Genomic DNA, 23,312 nt, shown 5'->3' with positions numbered 1-23,312 from the left:
CTTATTTTATACTTGATGGGGAAGTATAACATTAACTCTAAGTGTTGGTTTAATCTACCGTTTTGATGTGATACGCATTCTACGAAACGTTTTTCAATGATCCAACCGTTAAACTTGTTTGCACACACTCCAAGATTGCATATGTAAAAAATTGCAGAAAAACAAACATTCAGAGATTAGGTAACGGAACCAAAAATTTCAATGGTTATAAACGAAAAATCACAATTTAGCAGTTATTTTAGCTCCGATTTTGATGATTTTTTGCAACTACACTCCTCGATCCTATAAGAATGCAATGAATGAATTCAATCTTCAATATAAAATATTTACGTTAGTGGATAAATCTTATTTTATACTTTATGGAAGTATACCTGAAACATCCCAACCAAAATCAAGACGTGTTGCCCATCACGTGAGAGTGACGTAGCTATGTGCACAGTGTGGAAACAATAATAATATAAGAAATGCGAATAAATAAAAACCAAACTAACTAGAGCACTAAATAAGAACAAGTGTAAGACGTAATAAGTGTGAATTCACAATCAAAGCATAAGTAGCCTAAGTGAAGTCCAGCAGGACGAAAACTAATTATACAACACCCAAGGGTGACCATACAATGGTGATAATCTGTCAGAGCTGTCGTGGATTCCTCACAAGCCACCAAAACGCACTCCTAATTAAAACCTGAAGGGGTGCAAAACAAAAAGTGTGAGTGGGCAAAAACAAAGCTTTTCAAAATCATTTCATTTCTCAAAAGTTCTAACCCTTCACCGTAAAACCTGTATAATTTCTCAGAAAATAGAATATATATATATATATACACACACACACATACCACAACCATGCTCAGAATAGCCAAAATTCACAAATATGCCATGTCGAATATCTCAGCATAAAAATATATAAGTTAGGTGATATAAATCAATGCAAATGATATGTCAGCTAGAGTCACCTAACGTGACCTGTACGGCTCAAATCCACATCTCAACAAATATACCTGCACACGAGTCTGAACCACCTAAAGTGGTCTGTACGATAAGACTGGGTGTAAATAAATACGCTCAAGTGCTATGTTCACGTGAAGACTGTGCGAATAATCGCGAGTCACCTACGAGTCGGAACCACCTATAGTGGTCTGTACGACAGGAATGTGCACCTAACTTGGATCCAAGGTGAGCGTATAGTGCAGGAGGTGAACATTACATGAAGGACTATGCCCTAACTCTGGACGGGAGCACTAACACCGGGGTGCAGGTTTATGAGCTCAAAATACATCTCAACATAATTATCAATTTACATAAACAATCTACAACTCACCTGGTACTTACCTGAGCGTCCACAACGTCAAATCACATTTATGCATACTATATTAATTCAAGGATCTACGTATAAATCAATATGCATGGCATTTCTAAACATAATTTCATTTAATTCGATTTTTTGGCAAAAATCTCAAGTATATAGGTATATACGGAAAACCAAAAGCCCACTCATTGGTATGTGGAAGGGTCGTAGCCCCCAAGCCTCGATTGACTGCACTCGTCCTGAGGATAGGTCTCACCTATATGCGAAACAACTATATAAACATTAATTTAAAGCACATAAACGAAACTAGCTAATAACTTCTCATACATTGCTCAAATAGGGTGTTTGAATATACCAACGTGATCTACTCAACACCACAAACATCCACATATTTTTAGAAATATTTTCCGACCACCCACGCGCAGCCACGCTCCGGCCAAGGCACGGCCAGACGCATCCCTACGCGCGGCCAACCCTAACGGGACAGTTAACGGTAGTTAGGAATATTCCGTTAAAACCTTAACAGAAGTTAACGGCGTTACCTGGCGCTGTTAGAATATTCTATCAACTCTGATGGAATATTCGTCTCCTTCTCCGGTGAGCCTCGCCGGTCACCTCTGTCTGCAACTTGAATTTTCGCCGATTTCTGGAAAAACTTTAAAACTTCATATATTTTCCATTTCTCAACCAAATTCCATGAAATTTGTACCAAAATGAAGCTTACAATGAGTAGAACGAAACCTTACCACTTTTAGGACTTAAATCCAACAGAATCTTGCCGGAAAAACCCACGAAAATCTGGCCAAACTTGAAACTCGCCAAACTCAACTTCCCGACGTCCAAAACACTTCGTTTTTCTTCTCCAAGCTTCGTGAAGACATTCTAAAGCTCCCTAGAAGCTTAAAAACTTCTAAAAACTTCACAATCACAATTGCATGAACAGTATCCAAATCAGAGCTCTCAAGAAACTAGGGTTTTCGAAGATTTTAAGTCCAAATAAAGGTATAGATCAACTCCTAGGCTTGCAAGGAGTTCAAAAACACCAACAACGATCTCGACCTGCGACTGGAAGGGTTGCTTTGAGGTTTGTCCGTACAGTTGTACGGAAATGGAAGAAAATCCGAGAGAGATAAGAGAGAGAGGGTCAACGGAAAAGGGTTTGGGTGTGTGTGTGTGTGGTCCAGATGCCAGCCAACCAAAACAAAAGAAAATAAAACCTAAGTCTAAGTTCCTAATTGGTTCCAAAATATTAGGGACTTAACATAAATGGTCCACATCCAAAGTAAAACCACATGACACTACACAACGTCCAAGGGTAAAATAGACATTTCAAGCCATCGATACAAATAATTCGGAACGGGCTGTCACAATAACATTAACTCTTAAGTGTTTGTTAAATCTATCAATTTGATAGGATATGCATTCTACGAAACTAGTTTTAACGATCCAACCGTCACATATGTTTGTATATACTCCGAGATAGCATGTGTAAAAAATCGCAAAAAAAAAAAAAAAAAAAAAAAAAAACATTATGAGATTATTCTGGAGGCTATCCAAAATTTTGCTTTGTTCGTGTCGGTTATATCCGACAGGGCCATGAGTGAAAAAAATAATATTTAAAACATGTGTTTATTTATTTATTTTTAATCAATATAACATTTTAAAATAATAAAATCAGACATGATAGAGTATACCAGATGTTCATGTGTGTTTATGTGCTAGACAATGTGCTTTGTGATGCATTGAAAAAAATTGTTTGAATTTCTTTGTATCTTGTTGCTTGCCTGTGAGGGAGCATAATCCTTATTACAAAAATGATAGAACTTCAGATTGTAGTCTGTTGTTATTATTCTCTCAGAAAATTTATGACTTGTGGGAATTGGGTTCATTAGACTTTAGGATCATGAGTGAAAAAAAAAAAATTTAAAACATATGTTTATTTATTTATTTTTAATCAATATAACATTTTAAAATAATAAAATTTTCATTGCTGTTGATTATAACCGTTAGAACACTAAAATAATAACCGCCAGAATCTGTCAAAAATATTTCGAAAAGGATTCAAAAATATTGTCAGTTATAACCGATAGGATTTTTTTTATATCCACCAGGAATTTATGTCGGATATAACCGACATGATTTTTCTAATATCCGCCACTAATTAAATGATATGTCGGATATAATTTATCCGACAGGATTTTTCTAATATCCGCCACCTAAAGCTAATATTGTAGTAATGCTTACTTATAAATGAAAAAGAATATTATTAGATTATAGTAGTAAATGGTTAACTTTTTAAATTAATCACCTATTCCACTCGATCCAAGCAGTTATTGGGCTTTAGTGACGTAGATTAAGTCCACGTCATAAACATTAGAAGTCTAGGACTGGATTTCTTGGACCTACTTTTTCTCGGCAGTCCAAGAAACAAGGTTTTTATTGTCGAAGTTCTACCGAGGCAAAGTATCATGCCTTGATTAACACAGCTGCAGATATTTCATGGATAAGTAAAGTTTGTGTGATTTGCATGTGTATTTGTACAACCTCCAAACTGACATTAAATTCAAAGCCTTTTTATTATAGGGGATAAACATTTGGATATTGACTTTCTTTTTGTTAGAGAAAATATGCATAAAATAAATAAAAAATGTTATTCTCATCACATTTTTTTAATTAACCACATTTGTTCTATTTTTTTAATAGAGAATAGCCCATACGTGTTGGTGGGCTCTACTTTTTATTAGAAAGATTATAGAAATGCAGCATGAAGATTGTGGTAAATGAAGCATTACTTGGAAACAAAATGTTCTAGCTGAATGCACACCACGTACTACAGATATTTTCACAAAGTGATTGCATCCTCTTTCGATCGTTGTTCCACCTCTCAAATTGGTTTCCCAGCTGAGATAGAAGAGGCACTATTAATAGATTCATGTCATATGCTCATGTTTAGAAATGCTACTACACGTACGTTGAAATATTGTTATATACGATTAGCTGTTATAATTACATGTACTGAGAATCATTTTTACCATATGGTTTTATTAAGTGTACACAAATTTATGAAAGTTATCTCTCTCTCTCTCTCTCTCTCTCTCTTCTAAGAGTTTATCACACATCGTCTGGGTTGCTAATGAGTCGATTTCATATTATATATTTTATCCTATATTTTCAATGTAGAACATGCAACTTCCTTCTGAGCAAAAATGAAGTTTTTGGGCTTACTAGTAGAAAAATCACTTTGCGCGACGTAGGTACTTTCGTCGCGCAAAGTCAAAATCGTTGCCTAAGGGTTTGCGCGACACAACTTCGTCGCACGCTAACCATCGCACCAAGGTAGTGACAGTAGGATTTGCGCAACAAAGAAATAACATGAGTCACGCAAAGAGGCTTTGTGAGACGCACGTCCTACGTTGTGCAAAGTGCCTTTGCGCGACGTAGGTTGCTTCTTCATCGCGCAAACCCCTCTTCTTTTTTTTTTTTTTTGACAAAAATATTTTTATTTAATTTTTAATAAATATTGTAATTCAATTATAAACAATAATTAATAAACCAAGAAAAAGTATTTAATTATAGAATATATGAAAATGTACATACAAGATGTTCGAACAAAAAAGACAAAAACTACAAGTAGTCTTCTAGGTTTGATACAATAGGCTACTGGGTATCGGCTGGGCGATGTGGCTGGAGGATCAAAGATAGAGCAAGATCAGGTGCTAGCATCGGGATTTGAAGGTCGGACATGTGTAAGGCCCGTAAGATCATACTCATCTTCTCGTCCTGGGCCGATAACTGGGTTGCAATCTGGGCTTCCTGGGCTGCTTCTTGGACCGCAATCTGGGACGCTGTAAGAGTAGCCTCAGTAAAAGGTGCAGGCTCCCTAATCAATGGAGCACTCATGACTAAAGCAGTAGCTGCTGAAAATGTGGGATGCACATTGGTCACACTCCGACAACGAGTGATCAACTGCGACATCTATACACTTTTTGAACCATAGAAATATAATTATAAAATGACTAGGCATAAAGTCATAAACATACCCGCTGTATTTTAGGAACTTCTTGTTGCATAACATCAGATTTTAAGCGTCTCAAAATAAAGGGTCCCAATATAGATTTCATGTGGCCAATCAAATCTCTATCTTCACCAATTAATAGCTTTTTCATGTCAACATCCTTAGTAGTGAAAAGATCTGGCATCATAAACTCTAGCATAGACCAAAGCTCCTACAACAGAAACATACAAGTCAATGAGTCATTGAACAACAAAACTAAAATCTAAAAGAAATTAATAAAAGCATGAGTTCCACTACAAAATCAATAGTAATCTATTAAACCTAGAGTAATACCATTCGTCAATTCTCTTCCCTCCATTGAATACCTTTATTCTCAGCAATTTCGATGACCTACACAAAGCAAGCAGTAAGAAAAATTTTGAACGAAGCTTATATTTATAAAGTTGAGAGATCAAATAATCCAATTAAAGAAACCAAGATATAATTTGGACAGTTCTGAGATTTCTTCTTACAATGTTTCCATAAAAAGATGGGAAGGTAAAATTCAAAGATCATTACTTTCATTTATTACGCTATAGCCAAATACCCCCATGGCAGGGGAAGAAGAGAAAAATAAAACCTCTAGTAGTTGTTATCAAAACTCAAACTTCACAAAAAGAAAACAGATGTTAGCGTTCAACCGCTCCAAAAAGCATATCCCTAATCAATATACAATCGAGTTAAATAACACCAAAACAACAGTAGCAATATACAAAAAAGGCACCATCATAAAGTAAGAGACATTTTATTTACACATACATTAACTCGGCCACCAGTTTGATCAATTTAATATGCATTACCAATCATTCCACTATTTCCCCAAAAAATTCATGCCAAAGAGAATTTAAAACCCCCACCGATTGCTTCATAACCATGCGACCCGCACCCTATGATAACCCTGAAGAATTGAACCGCTGTACCAAAGCAGACAAGTGAATAGACCATACCTAATAAAATTGCAGACCAAAATTGTTCAAAGAGAAAGCAAAATGAAAATTGCAAACAATTACATTGTGCATAAGTTCCAAATAGTAGATGGATTTTTAAAAGTTTCTTGACTTGTTTGACATGTTGCCCATGCAAATCAATTGTTATCACATTTTCTATGCCCTTGTTTCTACAGATTAGAACATTAGCTTAGTTCGTCTACACTTGTGCCAATTTAGTTTGCACCTTCCCCTAGCCAATCGAAAGATAAGAGGTAACATTAATATCTCAACTTGAATTCAACTCCTTTTATATCAAATATAACTAAATACATTACAAAACATTTGTCCGTGAGGCTTAGCCCTCTTGGAAAAAGAACCTTAAACTAACACTCAAGGGGCATCAACCTAGGGTAAGGTTTTTCCTAGACCATTGGGTAGATGAGGAAATTGATAGAGGGAAACTAATGGATATGCAAGGTGCAAACTTTGAGTTATTGCGAAGTATTTAATGCTGCTTTCTTGGATGTAAGCCCACAAATCTAGAGAACACATTGGACAACCACTCCACGACCAATAGCAAAAACTGACATGCATGCCTCAAAGCACAACATTCTTTTCAATACGCAGAAAGCACACTTCCCAAACAACAAAACAACATTGTGCTCTTAGAGAAGCCCAGACCTGCTCAGCGAGGTAACCTGCATGTTCCCGTGCTCCTCTTTAATATGTCGTTGCAGCCTGCAGAAAAATGTTCCCTCATCAGTAAGTTACTAAAATAACTGCTGAAAGTAAGGTGTTAAAACCATCTTACTTTCTGATAGTAGGACCTCATTGGATCCCAGTGCTCCTTTGTAGTTCCTCCGAATGCATGATATTCATCTCCTTGAGCTACACTGAAAAATAAAGAAGGAAAGAACAAAGATAAGACATTGATATTATAAAATAGCTTGTATTGATGTATTTTTGTATATCATAGCAGCTGTACATAGGTAGTAATTTATACAAGGATGCGAAGCTATTCTAGGTAAGAAGAAATCTAATTACAATCAATCACTACAATTACTCCAATCTCTTATTGTGTCCTACAATCACTCCAAACCATATATGTTAGTTGACTATTTTGTTTCCTTTAACACTCCCCCTCAAGTTGGAGTGTGGATATCAATAACACCCAACTTGCCAAGATGCGAAAGGAAGATGGGTGCTCTCAGTGGCTTTGTAAACATGTCTACTATTTGACGTCCCGTCTGCACATGAGAAGTCTTGATCTCTCCCCTCTGAATCCTTTCACGAACAGTGTGACAATCCAGCTCTATGTGTTTGGTTCGTTCATGATACACAGGGTTTGCTGCAATATGTAGGGCAGCTTGATTGTCGCAAAGCAACCTTGCTGGCTCAGGATGGTTTACACGCAAATCGTTCAACAAATTCCTCAGCCAAGTAAGCTCACAAGTGGTTGCAGCCATGGAGCGATACTCGGCTTCTGCTGAAGATCTTGCCACCGTGACTTGCTTTTTACTTTTCCACAACACAAGTGATTTACCGAGGAAGATACAAAAACCTGTCACTGATCGACGTGTAATCGGACACCTAGCCCAATTCGCATCACAGTAGCCAATCAAATTAAGTTGATTCTCTGTAGGGAATAGTAACCCTTGTCCTGGTGCTTCTTTCAGATATTGGAGAAGACGATGTGCTACCTTAAGGTGATGGAGTGTTGGTTCTTGCATGAACTGACTGAGATTATTCACTGCATACATAATATCTGGCCTTGTAATGGTATGATATATTAATTTTCCAACCAAACGTCGATATCGAGTCGGGTCCTTGAGGGCATCACCACCTGTTGTCGTCAACACTAAATCTAGGTTCCATAGGTACCTTGGCAGGTCTTACGCCAAGCAAGCCAGCTTCCTCCAATATGTCCAGGGTATACTTTCGTTGGCAAATGGAGATCCCAGCTTTGGACCGTGCAACTTCGACACCAAGAAAATATTTTATTGGTCCGAGGTCTTTAATTTGAAAACATCCACTAAGAAATTGCTTGAGTTGACTAATGGCTTCCTCATCATTTCCTGCAATGATCATGTCATCGACGTAGAGTAACACTACAGTAATAGAGTGTCCACAAACCTTAGTGAATAATGAGTAGTCCGCATGAGACTGTTGAAAGCCAATTTCTTGAATGGTTGATGAAAAACATTGGAACCAGCTGCGAGATGCCTACTTGAGTCCGTATAATGACTTGTGAAGTCGACAAACCATAGTCTCCCCCTGTCGACGATAATCAGGAGGTGGTAGCATATAGACTTCCTTATGCAGTGCACCGTGAAGGAAAGCGTTTTGGACATCCATTTGGTGAAGAGACCAGCTGCGAACAGCAGCAATGGTCAAGAGACAGCGGACGGTAATGAGCTTAGCAACGGGGGCGAATGTCTCTTTGTAATCAATACCTTCGCGCTGTGTGAACCCTTTGGCGACAAGGCGAGCCTTGTAGCGTTCGATGGTACCGTCGAAATGGTACTTGATTTTGAAGACCCATTTACATCCAATGGGGCGTTGGTGAGGGGGTAAAGGAACCAAAGTCCAGGTGTGATTTGCTTCAAGGGCTTCAAGCTCAGAATTCATAGCTGCAAGCCAGTGAGGGATCATGACGTGCCTGCTCATAAGAGGCTGGTTCGACTAAGTAAGAGACATTGTGAACAAAGGAGCGATAAGCAGGAGAGAGACGAGCATAAGAAACATATCGGTGAAGAGGATAGCGTGTGCCAGACATGGTAGAAGAGATGGCGCTGGACTGAAGCAAAGCAGCATGATGGGTCTGATAGTCACGAAGGTGGGCAGGTGGTTGTTTAATGCGTTCGAAGCGACGAAGGGGAAGAAGAGGAAGCGAAGGAGTCGATGGCGTAAGAGTGGGCGAGGTAGCGGTGTTTGGGGGTGGAGGAGGGATGTCAGGTGAGGGAGTGGGTGAGGAAGGTAGATCAATAGTGGGAAGAAGGTCTGAAGGTGCAGGAGTGGGGTCGTCATGGGGAACAGGTAAGACTGGAGAATGGTGGTCAGGTTCTGGTGGTGAGTTAGCAAGAGGGAAAATGTGTTCATGGAAGATGACATCGCGGGAGGTGAAAATGCATTTGCTATCCAGGTCATAAACACGATAGCCCTTCTGACCAAGGGGATATCCCAGGAAAATGCAGCGACGAGCACGAGCATCAAATTTGTGTGAGGGAGTAAGGTTGGTAGCATAGCATAAACACCCAAAAACCCGAAGATGAGAGTAGACAGGTAGTGTTGATAGGAGCATATTTATGCGCCTTAGTTTGCTTGTTTTCAGTGCATTTACGTTGTGTTTCTTTAGTTATTTTAGTACTTTAAGCTATTTTCGTGTGTTTGTAGGTCCAAAGGGCTAAAGAAGCAAGAAAGTGCATTTTGGTGCATTTTGGAGTAGTTTGGGGCATTAAATGGATTGCATATGCTTAAAGCCAAGTAGATGGACGAAATTGAAGACCAAAGGAGGCTAGGAATAAATAAAGGGATGAAGAAATGAAAATGAAGAACAAAGAGTTCACATTCATCACCAACACAACCATGCAGCCACACATTCACCCACATGCACCCATAATCATTCAACCAACCTAGCCGTGCATTTCATGTTCATTCCAGCCATTTCACATGCATTTCCTTCATTATTTCACCCACATGCATTTCCCATTTCATTATTCATTCACTTTGCACCACAAATCAGCCACATGCACTCCCATTCTCTTCCTTAACCGTGCATCTCATAACCTAGCTGTCAAAGCACATGTCATTCCACCTTTATGCATTCATCATCACAACCTGCCATCATTCCTACCCATGCCGTGCTTCCCCCTTTGTTCCAGCCACTCCACATGCATTTCCAACCCACATGCCCCTTTAATCATTCAAACATGCACCCTTTATTCTTTCATCATTCCAGCCACTCCACATTCATCACCAACACAATCATCAACAAAAGACCCATTCCTACCCATGCCGTGCATCCCCTCACCAAGAAATCATTCAACACATGCACCCATAATCATTCTTCCATCCTTGCAGCTTTCACATGCTAACACATGCATTTCCAGCTCATCCACACTCAATGCCGTGGCTACCCATCCCATTTCCAGCTTTCACATGCTAACACATGCAATTCCAGCTTTCACATGCTTTCCTAGCTGTTTTCCATCATTGACCAGCCACATGCATTCTAAACAAACAGCCATATACACCTCCATTCCTCCTATAAAAACCCTTGCATTCCCATTACCAAAGGAGATTCCCATTCATACACAATTCACACTCCAGAAAATCCCTTTGTGCCGTGCCTTCTCCCTTACAATCCAACACCATCCTTCCATTTCCACCACTCCCCAAACCATTCACACCATCAAACTATCCTTAGACCTTGTGCCACAATAAAGAGGAAGATAAGAGGGCCTAAACGTTCATACAATTCAAGTTTGAGTTGTTGGAATGTTTAGGTGTTTCTTTGATTTCAATGTTTAATTTCAATTCTCTTTGTTTTGTACGTATGAGGAACTAAACCCCCCCTTGGCTAGGGGGGATTCGAAATATATGTTTATGCTTGCAATATGATTTGATTACTTCTAATTGCGGTTCATAAGTTGTGAATTCAATTTGTTTAACTGTTTGATTGATAACTTATTTATGTATGTTTATTGAGAGTGCACGCTTAATTTTCATGCATGAATATGACGCTAGAATATAAGTGAGTTTCACCTAATAGTTATGAACTTATATTCACAAGTAGTGGAGGTTGCTTATAAACAATCGCGTTAAATGAATTCTTGGCAAGAGTATCATGCATTCATAGTTACAATTGCCTCGTCAACACTTATAATTTTCATAGAACATAATGATCTCTCATTGTATCTCTTCTATGCATTCATGTTGAGAACCATTGGAGAATGATTTGAATTGTCGCATGCATCATCCAATTCAATAACATAAGGAAAATTTGAGAGTTAATTAGTGCATCACGGTTAACTTGGGGTGTTGAGCATCATGGTTTATTGAAAAGCAATTGGAAATCGTTTTATATGCAAGTGTAACATGTGTGGAGAAAAAACCTCCTAGCCATCTCACCATCCACTTAATTCCATCAAATTCGTTTTACAATCTGTTTTGTTTCCAAGTTTCTGTTTTAATTTCAAATTCATCCAAAACCAATCCCCCTTTACTTTATTGTCCAAATTAGTTAGAAAGTGTCTTAGTTTGTGTTTATAAGTGTTTTGATTCAATTTGTTGCACAAATTCGTCCAAATTCACCAAGGTGCTCAAAACTGCCCAGAAAGTGTTTTTAAGGCAGTTTTGAGTGTTTTGGGTGATGTTTGAGTCTTTTGGTTTGTTTTAGTGTTCTAAGCGTTTAGTTTCGCATTCTTTGAGTCTAGTTTAGTGTTTTAAACTTTATTTTACGTTTTTGAGTCAGTTCCCAAGTGATTTGCAATCCCTCCTAATCCCCGGTTAAGAACGATCCCTACTTACATACTTACTACAATTGACAAAAAGAGGGTTTAATTTGTGTGCGCATAACTCTCGCATCAAGTGTCCCATGCAAGAGTTTATAGGGAGATTGATGGGAAAGTAGGGGTGTTGGAAGGCGATTGATAAGGTAACAGGCAGTTTGGACACTCTCCCCCCAGAACTTTAAGGGCAGGTTAGCTTGAAATCGTAAGGCACGGGCAACATTCAAAAGGTGACGGTGTTTGCGTTCAACGACTCCGTTCTGTTGAGGGGTGTGGGCACAGGTTTGTTGAAAAAGGGTGTCGTGAGTGTCTAAGAATGATCGCAGAGATATGAATTCCCCCCCATTGTCTGCACGAAGGGTTTTAATGTCACGATTAAACTGGGTTTTGACCCAAGAAAAGAACGAGTGTATGATGGTTTGTGTGTCGGATTTAAAGCGCATGAGGTGAACCCATGTGAAACGAGTAAAGTCGTCTACAATGGTGAGGAAGTAACGTGCCCTAGAGGGTGTATGGATTTGGTGCGGCCCCCAAATATCACAGTGGATCAAATCAAAAGGTGCAACTGATTTTATTGAACTGGAAACAAAAGATGAACGAGTTTGCTTTGCTAAAGGACAAACATCACAAACATGTGTAGAATCAAAAATAATGTCTAGAATGGTCTGGGATAAAGAGTGAAGAGGAGCCGAGGATGGGTGCCCAAGACGTTGGTGCCACAGTGTCGAGGTATGGTTAACATGGTTGGCGAGATGAGGGTTTTGTGTTGGAGTGAGGTAGTAGAGTCCATTAAACTGCTTGCCCAGGCCAATCATCTTCTTCGTAGCCATGTCCTGCACAACACAAAAACCGGGGTAGAAAATCACAACACCCTTCAATGCCCAAGTTAATTTACTCATAGACAATAGGTTCACACGAAATTGTGGTACCTGCAAAACTCCATCAAGGGTTATCTTGGGTGACAGTTTAATAGATCCAATGCATTTAATCGTAGCCTGTCCGCCATTTGGTAACCCAACAAAATCATGCTGGGTTCTAGTGTGATTATGGCTGGGTGATAAGTGAGAAATATGATATGTGGCCCCGCTATCCACGATCCAATACAATGTTGAATGCGGAGAATGTTGTGTAAAATTGCAGTCGGGTGTATAGATACCTGTTGCATGTACCAGTGGCAGATTGGTACCATTTTTATTGCGAAGAAGGGCCATGAGTTGATGGTATTCCTCGGGTGTGAACGTTGGTTGATTGCTGGAGATTGGTGCTTTGGTTGTGTCAATCTTTGGCAATGGTAGTGTCTCAACATTGTTGGAGGCTGGAGGTGCACGCCTATTTCTGGGCTGCACATTCTTTCCGTGCCATTTGTGTCCTTCAGGGTAGCCAATAAGGAAAAAACAACGTTCAACTGGATAGCCTCCGTCGCAGTAGCTGCATTTGAAAGTCTTTCGTGAATTAGGGTTGTGGGCGCCATAGCCTCCTTTTGGTGCTGTTCAGAGCAGCTGTACATAGGTAGTAATTTATACAAGGATGCGAAGCTATTCTAGGTAAAAAGAAATCTAATTACAATCAATCACTACAATTACTCCAATCTCTTATTGTGTCCTACAATCACTCCAAGCCATATATGTTAGTTGACTATTTTGTTTCCTTTAACAGATATAAATATAGAAATTTACATATTTGGGTAGATAAAGGCATTGCTATAGTAGGATAGATAACAGTTCGTTCAAAAGAAAACAATAGGATACATTCAATAAATAAATAAATCAAAACCTTCATTCTGAGCAAAATAAACCATTACTATAAAAGGAAATTAATCCCTATCACAAGAGAAGATGTAAATGCAAAAGAAGCATCAGGAGTTCCAAGTTCAGTACCAAAATTGACTTGCTGTGCTTCCACTGAGCCAGAGATGCCAATGACTGCAATTTAGTTGCAACATTCTTCCAATTCATGGTTTTTGGTTCATATTCAGGACTCTTGGAGATGCTAAACAAAGATTCCAACACCTTTTGAGAGAGATCTACTTTTGGGGCTAACAAGAGAATGGGCTTCAGAATCAGTAAGTACCTTCGCATAATTCCTAAAACAAAGAAAACAACACCAGGTTGATAAGCTTCTCACAATAAGTATACTCAAAGTTCACATCTTTCCATTAAAATAGAAAAGAAAAAAACAAAGCTACAGGGATAAATTACAGTGAAAGGCCTAAGCATTCATCAAGAAAAATTAAAGTTAAAACGAAGAGTCAATCAGAATAATTTAACTGCAAGCGTATCCAACATACCATATATTATCTTGCTCATATTCAGACGAATGAGAAGTATAGTCAGATGCCCTATCTGTCAGCTATCACAAAATTATGTCATCAGTACATATGCAATGAAGCACAGAAATTTAAACAGATAGATTTCAATTCTTAGTTGTTTCTAGTCTTACCTTGGTCAAATTGCAATGTGCAAATACCATTTCTTTTCCATTAAACCTCGTCTGCGTCGTCGTCCTCCAATTCGTTCTTAATAACGATACAATCGGAGTCGTTCTCCTCCAGTTCGTGTTTAATCTCGACGCAATGGGAATCGAAGTCCTTGTCGTTATGGGAGAGCTGTTGGGGCTTGGAGACTGATCGGAAGCTGAGGAGGAAGGCTATGGGAGAGGATGAGGCGAGGATAAGGAGAGGATGAGGAGGAGACTGGCTGGGTGTAGTCGGGAAGAGGACTCTTTCCCATTTTGTTCGGTGTAATGTGGGAAAATTCAAAGTAAGCACCTATTTTTAACAATTGAACCGCCACAATTTTAAGAACTTGCGCGACAGAGGGATAGATGCTGACCTCGCGCAAAGTGTTTTTAAGCAACGACCTCTTTACGGCGTCGCACAAGTTATAATTTTTTTTTAAAAAAAATAATTATAAAATTTATTGAAAACGTGACTTTACTCATTTTAAATTTAATTTTTTTACATAAAACCCATAATAATATATTTTTCTAACAAAAACCCGATCCGTACTACAATAATAAATTTAAAATTACTTAATAAATATACATACTATTTAATTTCTTAAGTATTATACGTACATAATAAATAAATTTAAAGCTATTTAATAAATATATATACCATTGAACTTGATGGGAAACGCATTGTACGAAACTAGTTTCAACGATTCAACCGTCAAACTTGTTTTTATATGCTTTGAGATCGCATACGCCAAAAATCGCAAAAAACAAACATTCAGAGGTCAAGTAACGGGACAAAACTTTTCAACGGTTATAAACGAAAAAACACGATTTAACAGTAGTTTTAACTCCGATTTTGATGATTTTTTACAGCTACACTCCTACATTATATGAATACAATGAACTAATTTGATCGTCAATTTAAAATATTTACCCAAGTGGATACCACAAAATCTTATGTCATACTTAATGAAAGTATAAATAAACTGTAAGTGTTGGTGAATTTATCGTTTTGATGGGAAACACATTGTACGAAACTAGTTTCAACAATCCAACCATCAAACTTATTTGTATATTCTTCGAGATCGCATATGCCAAAAATCACAAAAAACAAACATTTAGATATCAAGTAACGGGACAAACCTTTTCGACGGCTATAAATGAAAATTCACAATTTAATGGTTGTTTTAACTCTGATTTTGATGATTTTTTACAGCTACACTCTTTAACCCTATATGAATACAATGAAATAATTCGATCGCCAATTTAAAACATTTACACAAGTGGATACCACAAAATAAAAAAACAATGCAAGAACTCCAAAAGAAAAGCAAAAGGGGTACACACACAAAAAAAACTATATAAAAAAAAAAAAAAAAAAAAACTTTGCGTGACGCAGTTTTACCTACGTCACGCAAAGTTTTTTTTTTTTTTTTTTTTTTGCCCTTTTGCTTATGAGTACAAAATAAATAAATTAAAATCTACTTAGTAAGTATATATACCATTGAACTTGATGGGAAACGCATTGTACGAAATTAGTTTCAACAATCGAACCGTCAAACTTGTTTGTATATACTTTGAGATCGCATACGCCAAAAATCTCAAAAAGCAAACATTCAGAGATCAAGTAACGGGAAAAAACTTTTTGACGGTTATAAACGAAAAATCACAATTTAACGGTTATTTTAACTCCGATTTTGATGATTTTTTACAGCCACACTGTAATATCCCACATCGCCTAGGGGAGTGATCCTTAAATGTATATTCCCATCCCTACCTAGCACGAGGCCTTTTGGGAGCTCACTGGCTTCGGGTTCTGTAGGAACTTCGAAGTTAAGCGAGAAGGGGGCTAGAGCAATCCCATGATGAGTGACCCACTGGGAAGTTGCTCGTGAGTTCCCAAAAACAAAACCGTGAGGGAATGGTAAGCCCAAAGCGGACAATATCGTGCTACGATGGTGGAGCGGGCCTGGGAAGTGATCCGCCCCGGGCCGGGATGTGACAATTTGGTATCAGAGCCTAACCCTGGTCGCGTGTGTGCCGACAAGGACATGGCGGGCCCTTAAGGGGGGTGGATTGTAACATCCCACATCACCCAGGGAAGTGATCCTTAAATGTATATTCTCATCCCTACCTAGCACGAGACCTTTTGGGAGCTCACTGGCTTCGGGTTCCGTAAATGTACAATATCGTGAGTTCCCAAAAACAAAACCGTGAGGGAATGGTAAGCCCAAAACGGACAATATCGTGCTACGGTGGTGGAGCGGGCCTGGAAAGTGATCCGCCCCAAGCCGGGATGTGACACACACTCCTTGACCCTATATGAATACAACGAACTGATTCGATCATCAATTTAAAATATTTACACAAGTGGATACCACAAAATCTTATGTTATACTTGATGAAAGTATTAATAAACTCTAAGTGTTAGGGAATCTATCGTTTTGATGGGATACGCATTATACGAAAACAAAACTTTTTTACGGTTATAAACGGAAAATCACAATTTAACGGTTATTTTAACTCCGATTTTGATGATTTTTTATAGCTACACTCCTTGACCCTATATGAATACAACGAACTAACTTGATCGTCAATTTAAAATATTTACACAAGTGGATACCACAAAATCTTATGTTATACTTGAACTAATTGTTAGGGAATCTATCATTTTGATGAGATACGCATTGTACAAAACTAATTTCAACGACTGTACCGTTAAACTTGTTTGTATATACTTCAAGATTGTATACGCCAAAAATCACAAAAAACTAATAATTAGATATCAAGTAACGGGACAAACCTTTTCGACGGCTATAGACGAAAAATCACGATTTAACGGTTGTTTTAACCCTGATTTTGATGATTTTTTACAGCTACACTTTTTAACCTTATATGAATACAATGAATTAATTCGATCGTTAATTTAAAACATTTACACAAGTGGATACCACAAAACAAAAAGGCAATGCAAAAACCCCAAAAGAAAAGCCAAAGGGCAAAAAAAAAAAAACTTTGCGCGACGTAGGTAGAACTGTGTCGCGCAAAGATGTTTTGCGCGACGCAGTTGTACCTACGTCGCGCAAAGATTTCTTTATTTATTTTTTTTTTTTGCCCTTTTGCTTATGAGTACAAAATAAATAAATTAAAATAAAATCTACTTAGTAAATATATATACCATTTAACTTGATGGGAAACGCATTGTACCAAATTATTTTCAACGATCTAACCGTCAAACTTGTTTGTATATACTTCGATATCGCATTTGCCAAAAATCTCAAAAAACAAACATTCAGAGATCAAGTAACAGGACAAAACTTTTCGACGGTTATAAACGAAAAATCACGATTTAACGGTTGTTTTAACTCCGATTTTGATGATTTTTTACAGCTACACTCCTTGACCCTATATGAATACAACGAACTAATTCAATCATCAATTTAAAATATTTACACAAGTGGATACCACAAAATCTTATGTTATACTTGATGAAAGTATTAATAAACTCTAAGTGTTAGGGAATCTATCGTTTTGATGGGATACGCATTGTACGAAACTAATTTCAACGATCGAACCATCAAACTTATTTGTATATACTTCGAGATCACATATGCCAAAAATTGCAAAAAACAAAAATTCAGATATTAAGTAACAGGACAAACCTTTTCGACGGCTATAAACGAAAAATCACAATTTAATGGTTGTTTTAACTTTGATTTTGATGATTTTTTACAGCTACACTCTTTAACCCTACATGAATACAATGAACTAATTCGATCGTCAATTTAAAACATTTACACAAGTGGATACCACAAAAGAAAAAGGCAATGCAAAAATCCCAAAAGAAAAGCAAAAGGGCAAATAAAAAAACTTTGCACGACGTAGGTGCAACTGTGTCGCTCAAAGTTAGGGAAAAAGTAGTAAAGCATTCCTGGTTTGGCACCAAAATCTTGCGTGACGCACAAAACATCGCGCAAACGGCCTTTGCGCAACAGCACTTTGTGCGACGCAAGCTGACGTCGCGCAAAGGTGTTTTGCGTGACGCAAGTGTACCTACGTCCCGCAAAGCGTCTTTGCGCGGCGTAACCAGCCTGCGTCGCGCAAAGTGCCCTTGCGCAAAGGCCATTTGCACGACGTCTTTTTTTTTGCATCTCGCAAACATACTTTGCACGACGAAATTTACTCCGTCACGCAAGCTGTCGTTCACGCAAGCTGTCGTCATGCAAACATGTTTTATTTGAGCTTTTTGGTGTCCAAGATTGTATCTTTTGGGTCCAACTTCTGGAAATATGTTCAAGACATCTTAAGCTTCAAAATAAGCTATCTTGGGCCTGTTTTGGAGCTATTTTGAGCCAAAAATGTGGCTGATCAATTTGATGGCAGATTCTCATTTGTTGACTAGGACATTGTTTCCTAGTTTCTCTTAATTTATTTTGTTTTCTAGTTTTATTTTAAGACCTTTTCTAGGAAGGATTTAGATTGTAGTACAATAAATAAAGGTGGTTGGCCTTAGGAATTCTTTGCACACAATTTGAGAAGATTACCGAAGGCTCTGGTGAATTGAAGACTTTATTCTGCAAGATGTTTTCGCTCTTTTTCTATTTCAAAAAAATTCCTTTGATTTCAATTATGCATATGTGTAACTAACTTTCAGGGCAAGACCATGAGCCTTAGCATGAATATGTAGTTTTTATTTAATTGCTTATGATATTATGCATGCATACTTTGAATTATTAATCACTATGTTTATACTGTCTTTATATCTTAATGATTAGCTACCATTAAGATGTTTAGATAAGTAATCGGATATTTGGATGCAATTAATTCGGTTGGAATATCACCGGAGGTTTGAGTAGGGCTTCTTGTAATTGGTAATTGTAATTTCACTTAAGGCGAATATCTCTTAAGGGTTGTATGGTTTTTCAAAGGGTTTTTACAAAACTTAATGAGCCTTGCATGTTTACATTTGATATGAATATCACAGGCGGATTGTATGCTAGATATATGTTCTTACTTGAATATCACAAGGAAGATATGCATAAGGAAAACCTAACCTTCAAAGTTGCATGTGTAATTCATAAGTAATTGGTAAAATTACATAGGATTGTTAAGGTGACGGCAAAACTCTAGTGCTTTTACAATTTGATCTTTCAAAACCGTTTCCTTTCAAATTGTTTTCTTTAAAATTGGTCTCTTGCTGATTTCTTTAATTAGTTTATTTGAAATAAGTTTTTAATATTTTAAAATTCAAAATCAACTTTTTCCAAACTTTGTTTCAAGTAATTAATTAAGATTTGGTTTTGCATGAATTGTTTTAAATAATCCATGTGAGAATGACCTTGCATAAGCATTCTTACTACAACCACATTGTTCTCTTGCAAGTATTGTGTGTCATTTTAACCCTCTTTTGTAGGGACTAAAAATCTTATCAGTTACCAAGCACCTCATCTCTATTAATGTTTTCTTTTATTTTTCTATCAGTAAGGCTATTCCGAGGTGTTAATTATATATATATATATATATAGCTTAAAAAAAAAAATAGGGACAACTGGTGGCAATATATATATCATAGTTAGACATCTTAAGTATTTATAGTTTTCTTTTCAGAAAATAGATCATTTATGATTTGAATAAGTTTTAGAACGATAATATTTGAATAGAGTCTTAAAAATTATACAGTTGGGATTTATTGAGCTAGTATCCCTCTCTGCACGTACGGGAATGGGCTTGCATACATGCTACACGCATAGACACTGGAAAGGAAGTGATCAAATGAGGACTTGAAGGTCACTCTTCCCACGAAATGATCTGGTGTGTCGATATAATTTAGAAATAATTTAGTCATCTTTCTGTAATTAACCAAATAAATCAATATTATATGTATATAAGAACAAGAAGTGGATGGTGTTCACAGGTGTGCCTCCAAAGGCAATTGGTCATCTTGTGATCCAAATAACCAAAAATAATTAATCATACATTAAAATAACAAATATTTAACATGTACTCAAGACCTCCCAAATTTGGTGTGGAATCTCGAGCACTAGCAGTTAAATTCTATGCCAGCCATGCTTCACATGCTGCTTTCACTTTGTGAATATATACTTAGTTAATTTGTTAGTAATTGTTATGTCCAATTAATATATAAGTTCAATAGTACGATCATTCCAATTTGCACTCTATAAATACCACATTGACAATCGTCATTATCACAACGCAAAAAATACTACATATCTAGTCAAGATATATAGAGAGAGAGATGAATTCCAAAAGATCTTCAACCCTTGCTTTAGTCCTCTCTATCAACCTTCTCTTTTGTGTCCTTGCAAGTGGCTGTTACACTTGTTCTCAGCAGCCTCATCAGCCAATCAGAAACCCTAGACCAAACCCAATTCCAAGTGCTTCCCCGAAGAGCTGCCCCAGAGATAGCCTAAAGTTGGGGGTTTGTGCCAAGTTGCTCAATGGGGCAGTTGGGGCAGTTGTTGGGAACCCACCAGATCACCCTTGTTGTGCTTTGCTTGAAGGTCTTGTTGACCTTGAAGTTGCTGTGTGCCTCTGCACTGCCATTAAAGCCAACATTCTTGGTATCAACCTTAACATCCCCATTGCTTTGAGCTTGGTGATTGATGGTTGTGCAAAGAATGTCCCCGAGGGCTTCAAATGTGCATAAGCAACTATATCATGTATCCTATTTGTATTTCTCGTATGCGAGGCAAAACTTGCTAGGTTGATTTCTTTCTCGTGTTTGGTTAACTAGACGATTTTTTTTTCCCTCTGCCAAGTGTTCAATATCTCTTACATTGAGATTATAATTCGAATTTTAATTCCCTAAGGCAGTTTGAAGCTTACTAAATTGGACTTCAATGTGTACTATATATGCTTTATATATTTAACGTTTTCTCTGTATACATACACGCACCATGTGTGTATAAAATATGTGTATACGCACACAAAAAAGTTAGAAGATAATAAGTTGATAACTGATGCACGGGAGCTCTCTTACCTAAGCTGAATGGAAAGCTCGATCACTTTCTTTTTAAGAGGGATTGAATATGCCAACCGCATGGTAAAAATGAATCTCTAGATTTAACCAATTGTTCGGTTAGATAGGTCGTCTTTGGTGTGTGAATTGATTAATTTAAAGATTAGTAATTTTTTGTTAAGAACTGGCAATAAGATATAATTGTTCCACATTGATCGAAAATATGCTTTTCTATAATGAGTAAATTAGGTGATAGCTGCCCCTTAATTAGTACCGATATTTTGTGAAATAAAACCTACACTTGCTCCACTAATTTATGAGCGGGTAGCAAACAAAATCCCACGCTTGGAGGATCCACAAGGTCTAACACAACCCCATATTGAGAGAGCAATTTACATGACCTAATACACTATCATATGACGTTCTGTGCCAATAAAATAAGGACATGTGCATGAAAACTTACATACGTAGTTATTTCTTTGGCATGAGCCATATAAGCGAGCTGGGATATCTACATATGGACATCAATGTATAAATGACGGACCACTAAACTAATGACACATTGACATCAACTGTTCTGTGGAAACATAGTGTACAGTGATGTCTTTCTTCTGTACTCTCTATCCAACAAAATGATAAAGTCTACATCCAAGTGTTTAATCCTAGAATGGAACACTGAATTTGAACTTAAAGTCATAGCAGAAAGGTTGTCCCAATGCAGAGACGAAGGAGAAGGTAAAAACTCATTCAAATTCTTTAAAACAAACCTAATCCAACAAACATCAGTTGTACGGTGTGCCCAAGCCTTATACCCTACTCCAATGGAACTCCTAGATATATAAGATTGCTTCTTTGACTGCCAAGAAATAGGAATGTCTCCAAGAAACACAACATACCTAGTGATGGACTTCTAGTTTTTATGTTTGCTGCCCAATCGTCATTTGAAAATGCTGAAAATATGAATTCCAGAAGAAGATGTATAGGTAAGACCACAATTCGAAGTGCGTTGCAAATATCTTAAGATCCTTTTAACAAGAAAGAAGTGTACATCAGTATGCTTAATCATATATTGACAAAAGACATTGACTAAGTGAATATCAGGCCTTGTGAATGTTTGGTACTGAAGTGCTTCTACCAAGCTTCTGTACAAAGTAGGATCAGCCACTGGACTTCCTTCTGAAACCAACAACTGAGCGTGAGGTTCTAAAATAGTTGAAGCAGGTTTACAAGTGTCCATACTTGCCATTTTAAGAAGTGATCTTGCATACTTAGACTGATCAATAAACATACTACCTCTTCCTAGTATTGAATCTGTAACTTAAGAAAATATGCCAACACTTGACTATATCCTTCAAATCAAAGAGTTCACCAAGCTAAGTTATAATTATTTGAAGCCAAAATTTTGCCTGACGAATTGTACTTTGCCCTACAAATAATTCCATTGTATAAAAGATTTTGAGTAAACTCTAAATATTGACCAGTTTTACCGTACCAACTAAAAAATACGTCGAGTAAAGTTCCATCACCAGACAAAAACGTGTTCGTTGGGCAAAATTTTGTAGGCCAGGCCCTAAATTCTGGTAATGATATATAGGCCATTGTTTGCTAGCTAGTAAATTAAGCAATTGGGAAACATGGTGATGTTAGAATTTCAATCTAACACCAACCCATGGAGGTCGAATAATGAGAACACGTTTTTGGGTTTGCGCATCGGATTATGATTCTCTTCCCTCTTATTATCATCATCATCCCTCATCTCCTTTCACACTTTTTTTTTTGTCTTTTTCTCTATATAAAAAATTCAAAACAAAATGTTGGCATGGCTTAATCGTAACCATTTCAATAGGAGAGAAGGGAAGAATAGATAGATTAAGAGGAGAGAGAATCCTAGTCCTTAGGCATAACATATATGACAATATGTGCATGCCTGAGATTAGTATATAGTTTATGAAATGTTGAACCCCGATAATGCTTATTAATTAAAGGAATAAAAAAGCTAAATGATGAACAGACATTTTTTTTTATGTATGATAAAGTTTTATATATATGGCTGAAATACAAGTCGGTACATTTTGTTCATA

General features: G+C 37.3%; 1 protein-coding gene across 1 annotated transcript; it reads left to right on the top strand.

The window, feature by feature from the left end:
* Positions 1–20,508: 20,508 nt before the first annotated feature.
* LOC103926557 (14 kDa proline-rich protein DC2.15-like) lies at positions 20,509–20,919 on the top strand. Its single transcript, XM_009335357.2, has one exon. It carries the CDS (start codon positions 20,509–20,511, stop codon positions 20,917–20,919), a length of 411 nt encoding a protein of 136 aa, XP_009333632.2.
* Positions 20,920–23,312: the final 2,393 nt, after the last annotated feature.

The sequence above is a fragment of a genome, unplaced genomic scaffold (assembly GCF_019419815.1).
Source record: "Pyrus x bretschneideri cultivar Hongxiangsu unplaced genomic scaffold, Pyrus_bretschneideri_v1 Contig14, whole genome shotgun sequence".
Taxonomy (NCBI): Eukaryota; Viridiplantae; Streptophyta; class Magnoliopsida; order Rosales; family Rosaceae; genus Pyrus; species Pyrus x bretschneideri.
This window is presented reverse-complemented; position numbering and strand designations above follow the sequence as displayed.